Source organism: Aquarana catesbeiana, linkage group LG08 (genome assembly GCF_042186555.1).
Source record: "Aquarana catesbeiana isolate 2022-GZ linkage group LG08, ASM4218655v1, whole genome shotgun sequence".
Classification (NCBI taxonomy): domain Eukaryota; kingdom Metazoa; phylum Chordata; class Amphibia; order Anura; family Ranidae; genus Aquarana; species Aquarana catesbeiana.
The window spans coordinates 270,555,945-270,563,800 of NC_133331.1; the positions used below are offsets into that span (position 1 = coordinate 270,555,945).

The window sequence follows — 7,856 nt, forward strand, 5'->3', positions numbered from 1 at the left end:
CAAACAAAAATCCACGGTTTTGTTGGCGGAAAGTCAGATCGTGTGTACGCGGCATAAGGCTTTGGATGAGGCTGGGTATCACTGGGGGGGGGGTGAAGGTTCTGGAGGGAGTTAGGGGACTCTGCAGCAGACTTAGTGGCCATGTGGAGGATGGGGTCTCTGGAGTAGGTTGGGGGTCTCTCCGGAAGGCTGAGAGTTTTTCAAGGGCAATGTGGGAGACGGGGGGGCTGTAGGACACTGTTTGGGGTACTGTGGCAGGCTAAAGGCTCTGCAATAAACTTAGGGGGCACTGTGGGAGGTTGGCAGGGACTGAGGGCCCTTAGGGGGGACAGTGACAGATGTTAAGAGGCCCTGAGGCCCCTATGGGAGGTTGGATGGCACTGTGGGAGGTTATGAGATCTGCAGGACAATGTTTGGGGCATTATGGGCTCTGCAGTAAGCTAGGAGGCACTTTTGGAGGTTGGCAAGGACTGAGGGCTCCTAGGGGGCCAGGGGGCACAATGAGTGGTTTAAGGGGCACAGGGGCCACTATGGAAAGTTGGGTGGCACTGTAGGAGGTCACAGGATCTGCAGCTTGCTGGAGACCCAGAACTACCAACCTGGTAGTGTGCCATGGCCCAGTGATTGATAACCCCTGATGTAGAGTTTATATCTGCTTCTATAGTCTGGCTTTTGATTCCTTAAGACGCCACCTTCATCCACAACTAATTATACAACTCCCCCACTAATTAATTTAATTTAGATTAGAGGTGTCTACAGATAATTTTGACTGGACCACTGGACTGTGCGTGATTTGGAGGTTAGATTGTGAATGTTCCAATGAGCTTCATACAAACGTGTTCCCATGGGGCAAATATGCATGTATGCTTCTATGGTGGGGGGAGCATTCTGTTGATCCCTCTGGTGCCTGTCAAAATTCCATCCCATCTAATGCTCTACCCACCCAAGAAGGTCAGGTTGTTGATAAAAGGTTCTCTAACATCGGCAGGTATCTTAAATTTGTTTCATTCATGAAGTGCAAAGCAACAGGTTTTTAATGGAATTAATGGTGGCCCCACCAGTTGCATATCTCTTCCTTTTATTCCTCGCTGTTTTGATCACCTAGGTGAGTAGTTCTGTGTATGAAGAAGCATGTAACTCTCTCCCCTTATATCCATGTGCTTGGTGATTGGCTGCTTAGGCACACAGTGCAAAAACATGGAGTCAGTGGATGGTCTTCAGCCACTGTAAGCTCCAAGTCATGAACTGGAACTTACAGAGGGATTCCTGTCTTTGCTACCGGTGATTGAATGGAGCATAGGAGATTGAACAGAAAGGTAGAGGCCGCTGAATAGACTGGCAATAAAACAAACCAATTGCTTTGCCTTATTGGTTTGCTTCAAAATGGCAGCTTGTGTAGAGTAAAAGGCTGCACAGCAAAGCTACATATAGATGCATTGTAAAGCTCTTTTATGTGTACCAATGCCAAACTACAGGTGCTGCTTGAGGCTCCAATGGGGTGTCTTCTATAGTGAATCTCTGGTAGGGCAGGTGAGGACGGAGCTCATCCCTGCTCTGTGGATACCAATACAAGGAGAAAAGAGTCCTATAAGCCGCACATTAATACAAGACCCTGTATGTGAAAAGTGAAAACAGTCTAAGTGTGGACTCTATCCAGGCCACCAATGCGCCCCCCCCCCAATGCTCTTCACCCCGCCCACAGGGCTTAATCATGATGATCCCCATGAATAAGCCACGTGGGTGGGGTAAAACAAGTTGGAGGAGTGGCCTGGATGGCGCTAGGGCTGAGGCTGTATTCACTTTTCACATAGAGGGTCTTGTAATGATGTGTGGCTTATAGGACTCTTCTCTATTTGTATTGACATTCAAAACCTAGTCAAAGTAAGGCAGTAGATTTGAGTATTGCTTATGAGCCCAAGTGAGGTAAACTGACAAATAGTATGAGCACTTCCAAGCATCAGAAGAGTTTCCACAGTGCCTTTGCAGCCTTGTTGGAAGACGATGGCCTTCCTGTGTTTCAATAATTTTTTTTGTACTTTCTCAGGGGAAATGGAAAAACAGGAAGCCTATTTTGTGCTCCGAGTGCGGAAAGAGTTTCAAGCGCAATTCTCAGCTAGTCCATCACCAGCGCTGGCATGCAGGAGAGAAGCCTTATTCCTGTTCAGAGTGCGGTAAAGGTTACAGACAGAAAGACCATCTCATCCGGCACCAGAGATCCCACTCGGGAGTGAAGCCCTATTCATGCTCGGAGTGTGGGAAACAATTCACTCTTAAACTCTCTCTGGACAGACACCAAGTGGTTCACTCGGGGAAGAAGCCGTATTCTTGCCTCGAGTGTGGGAAACATTTCACCCAGAAGGCTTCTCTCAGCAGACACCAAGCTCTACATTCAGGGGAGAAGCCCTATTCTTGTTCAGACTGTGGAAAGTGCTTCCGGCAGAAGTCAACGCTTATTCAGCACCAGCAGATCTCCTCAAAGGAGAAGCCCTTCTCCTGCCCTGACTGCGGCAAATCCTTTGAGAAGAAGTCCATCCTGATTGGTCATCAGAGAACACACACAGGTGAGAAGCCATTTTCCTGTCCCGATTGTGGAAAAAGCTTCGCTCTTCGGTCAACTCTTCTTGTCCACCAAACAATCCATACAGGCAACAAGCCACTGACATGTTCCCTCTGTGGTAAGGGCTTCCTGCACAAGTCCCGTCTTATCCTCCATCTGAGGGTCCACACTGGGGAGAAGCCTTTCTCCTGCTCAGAATGTGGCAAATGCTTTCTGTTGAGGTCACGTCTAGTGGACCATCAAAGGCGCCATACAGGAGAGAAGCCATATTCATGCTCCGCCTGTGGGGATAGTTTCACAGAGAAGCAGCTGCTTGTCATACACCAGAGGAAGCATGCCGACAAGAGCCAGAACTCCTGCAACATCTGTGGAAGATGCTTCACGCACAAGTCCTACCTGGTCAAACACTGGAAGATCCACACCAGGGAGAAGCCATATCCCTGCCCTGAATGCGGAAAGAGCTTTGCGGAAAAGTCACAGTTGGATCGCCACCAGAACATCCACACAGGCGAGAAGCCTTTCTCCTGCCCAGTGTGTGGGGAGAGCTTTCGGTGGAAGACCACCTTCATTGACCACCAAGCCTCACACACGGGAGAAAAGCCTTTCTCCTGTGCTGAGTGTGGAAAATGCTTCACGCAAAAGACACAGCTTGTCAGGCATCGAAGGGTCCACACTGGGGAAAAACCTTTTTCTTGCTCGGAGTGCAGCAAGTCTTTCCGATGGAAGGCTGACATGGTCTCCCACCAAGCGACACACAGAGGAGAGAAACCTTATCCGTGTTTAAAGTGCGGCAAGTGTTTCACCCAAAGATCGTCTCTAAATAGGCATCTAAGCAAGAAGCTGTGTGCCGAGTCATTCTAAACTCTGTTCAGGACATTATCTGATTGTATACTACCAAAGTACATGAGTAATTCAACTGTATGTAGACTGCAGGGATTACAAGACGCACTTACTTCTGTTCTGGTCATATCTGAGATTTCTCATCTGGTGCATTTACTAAAATACTTCAAGACAAGGGAGATTCTTCCATTAGTAATGTTCTCATAAGGGACGGTCCCTTTAAACATGACCAAACAAGGATGAAGCCCCCAGTTCAGTAAACTAAAGAACACTGTCGGGAATGCCATACAGGCAACACGCTGCCTATAAGTTGATGTCAAACTCTGTACCTACTTATCAGGGGGTAAAGATCCTGAGAAATCCTGTTTACAAACTGGTGCCATGGTTTACAAGAAAGACAAATGTAACTTTTTGTCCATTATTGAAAGTCATGAACAAAGACCAAAATTGTGATGGAGGTTGTAGTAGCATTAAAGGCTGGCTCCTCACTATTTAGGTTTTACACAGTTGCTATCTGGTTAAACCATATGCTGGGTTCCATGGGGTCCATTAGCACATCCAGTGATAAGATTCCTCATCCATAGCTCACAGCTCCAACCAACTGCAGCTGCCAATCCAAAGCCAAGAAATTGTGTCATGCTTTACCCCTTGGAAAGGTGTGCCTGGTGTCCAAAAAGATATAAGTTGGAAGGTTGCATTCAATGATGCCTTTGCAAGCACAGCCGGCACTCTTAACAGTTATCACAGTTATTTTGTCCATTAAAATACCTGTTTGGGAACCGTTCCCATTTATCAGCATGCAGCAACAGCCATGAAGAAGGGAGAGTCCCCAGTCCCCCAAAATTTGTTGGCTCAATGTACTTGTTGCTATTTTCAATAAACGCCTTCTAATTCACCTTTCAACTTGAATTTTATTGGACACCAGGCACTCCTTTCTACTCACCTTTCCAAGTCTACATACAGAACAACTCTAAGGCTACACTTGAAGGAAGTAGCCCAAGTCCTAGGAGGGCTTACCATCACCATCCTTAAATTGGGCACCAACCACTGGAAGGGATTTCTTCCTACTCGCGCCAACGTTATCACCTACTCATGACTAGTGACTGATCAAGTCAGTCCAGTGTGATCTCCAATCCTAACAAGTATGCTTTATCACTGGAATCTTAGAAACCTATAAAAGGGCCATCCAGCCATAGAAAGCTATCTGGTTATTGTTCTTTTTGGGCAGGGCAGAGACACAAACTTCTCTGGAAAATCTCTACACTGGTCTCCACCAGCACTCCTCTTTGAAGATGCAAATTTAGGGCAAAGTGACACATTCTCAATTTCCCCAGCCTTTGATATCTTCTCTGCTGCGCCGCCTCCATCTGAGTTGGGATTCCTAACCCTGCATGATCTTTTTGTCATATGGTGTATGAGCTTACACAGGGATAACCTTTTCCTCTATCAGATAACAGTATTTTTGTACAAATGCTGCATTCTGGGAGGAGGCCCAGGGTATTCCTAGGGCTAGAATGGAGCACCAGAGCAATGAGGGAGTGCACTGGAGGTATCAGCAGGTGGGAATTGTTCTCTTTAAATTACAAAATATTGTGTGTGCTAATTACATCTGTTATATGAACCATTTACAAAGAATGTTAAAAGGAAAGGCAGGAGGATAACAATTGACCCAACATGAAGGGTAAGGCCTGACTCAGTCTATATCTTCCAGGCCTCTCCTAAAATGTCAATCCAAAGTTCATATATAACTGTATTTTTTCTGGTAGCTCTGGTGAGAAAATAAAGACATCCAATTGGGGGGCATTACATCAAAAGCCCCTACTCTCCTCTTGGCTTTAAAGATGATAGGTACTTCCAGCCTTGGCAAGATACAGCTTTTGGTGGCCTGGGTTCTTCATTCCAACTTAGCTCCTTTTTTGCCTGGCCACACAAGTAAGGCCGACTTTGGGAGAGTTGGCCTTTTGTCTGCTCTCAAAGGGTTTATCACACTTGCAGCAGAAGAGAGGGCATTTAACTATAAAGCCTTGGAACCGGCATGAGGATAAGTCATAGGTTGATGTATACACAGCCTGGGCTTTTTAGCCCTGGTCCTGGGGTGGAGCGAGACAAAAACACACAGTATTTCACCGCTATGTATTTGGTAAATTGTAAATCTAAGTTGTAGACAGAAACAGAAGAACAATCCTCAACTGTCTTTATTTCTGTAACCAGTGATCTCCAAACTGCATTCCAAGGGCCAGATTTTGCCCTTTGCTAGTCTTTTTCCAGGCCTTGGGGCACTATTCCTCTCACTGACACCAATCATTGGACACTATTCCTCCCACTGATACAAATAATGGTGCACTATTCTTCTTACTAATGCCAACAATGGGGCACTATTCCTCCCACTGACACCAATGATGCTGCACTATTCCTCTCACTAATGCCAAAGATGGGACACTATTCCTCCCACTGATACAAATGATGGGACACTATTCCTTCCACTGACGTCAATGGTGGGTAACTATTCCTCCCACTGACATCAATGGTGGGGCACTATTCCTCCCATTGATACAAATGATGGGGCTCTATTTCTCCTAATAATACCAATGATGGGACACTATTCCTCCCACTGACACCAAGGATGGGGCACTATTCTTCCTCCTACTGACCACAGGCACTATGTAATTTATCTACCCCCACTGATCACCTACCCTGAGGCATTGTTTACTCCCAAATAAAAGAGGAAACCACCGCGCTATATGATCTATACAAAAAAGAACAATCAAGCAAATAAATAATTGACAGGCAATTAAAAAAAGAGCAGCCGCTTATATGTGAGATACACACACTATACAGTAAATAAACAAAAAGAAGCAGCGCTATGATTTAAATAATATAAGTAGAATCTCAAGTGGTGAATAGTGATTAGTAAAACTCATAAACAATCAAGTGACAAAATAAAGTCCAATAAATGGAAGAAAATCTTCAAAGGTGCAATGGATAAACCGGACAACTAAGTCCCTTATAGGCAAACACAGATGGGGCTGGATGGACCTTCACCACACCACAGTGTTACGAATAAAATGGGCGCTTACCAAATGGCAAGCTTAAAAAGCTTGTGACCTTAACCCGGTCGGGGCCTTTAGTGAGATGGGAACACCGTTTAGACACTTCCTCAGACCGTAGATAGCTCACTATCTTCCACAAAAAGAGCCCAGGATGCAGAGAGGGCTATGCCCATAACCTAGAGTTGTTCTCACAAACAATGCCCCAAAAAAGAAGGAAGAGCAACATAGCGTAATCCTGGATGGATATTTATTTAAAAGACATTAAAAGTACACTTACAGTGTGTAGAGTAAAAAACAGCATGGAAAGCCGGCCGGCTAGCACGAACACCCGTCCTACAGACGGTGGATACGGCACGTCAGCACGTCAGCACGCCCGACGTACGTTTCGTCACACTTCTGACGTCGTCTGGGGCACGGGCGACGCACTGACGTGTCGCTCATATATAGCAAACAGATACAACCAAGCCTCGAAATCGACAAAGGCCGGAAATCACCTTGCGCTCCGCCGAGTAAGGGCGGAAGGTATAGGAACGCCATCTTAACTAAGGGATCCCATATTATTATTACAGATACCGATTTTGTTAGTGTGGTAAACATTGTAAATTGATGGGAATGGAAAGGGGAAAAGGGAAGAGACAAAGAAAAACTAAATAAACTCACCCATATCACATATGGAAACGGATGCCAATTTAAATTAAATCAAACTTAAATTAAGATTAAATTCATTGAATTGGTTTTACGAGGGCCCAACTCACTACCGGTGAGGGGCACATCAGAACCCAGCCAAAACGCCAGGATCAATGGATATGATAATTGATCCAATTTTTGTTGGCATAATCAGGGGGCACCACAAAGGGACAAAATTCTAGATAGCACAGCCGGAGGGAAAGATGATTTCTCAGCCTCATATACCAAACAATTCAGAAATAATAAACAGTAACTCATTTATTATTAAATAAATACATATGAAAAGCAAAAAAAATAAAAATACAAAAATGTATTATAAACATGGTGGATGGCATAGAACTCCCATCCCATAGAAACGTGGAATTGGGGACGGGGCTTATGGTAAATGCACAAACACCAGAACAAGCCCCATTGGGATGTGAACCAACCCAAAGAGAGCTTGAATCGAACAAGTGAGATATAAGGGGTCAGGGTATAAGGAAAGTACATAAACACCAGAACCAGCCTCATTGGGATATATAACAACCCAAAAAAAATCTCTAAAGGGAGGTATAAGCCAATAGTGATATATACAACAGTGGTTATTAGTCAATAGTAAAACCAATGGACTAAACCAGGGGGTTTTTTTTATGAGTTGTCAATAAAGGCATTGGTATCGGTATCAACATTAAGTCCATGTGGGACGTAACACCTGATTTTATGTATCCACAGCATCTCAAGTT

At 45.0% G+C, this 7,856-nt stretch overlaps 1 protein-coding gene across 1 annotated transcript in view; it reads left to right on the plus strand.

Annotated features, from left to right (window-relative positions):
- The window catches only part of LOC141106739 (uncharacterized), a 51,388-nt gene extending 43,787 nt beyond the window's left edge, over positions 1-7,601 (plus strand). Inside the window, exon 15 of the mRNA XM_073597668.1 lies at positions 2,045-7,601. Coding sequence (XP_073453769.1) covers positions 2,045-3,418 — 1,374 coding nt within the window. The 3' untranslated portion in view covers positions 3,419-7,601. The remainder of the gene's footprint in view (positions 1-2,044) is intronic.
- Positions 7,602-7,856: the final 255 nt, after the last annotated feature.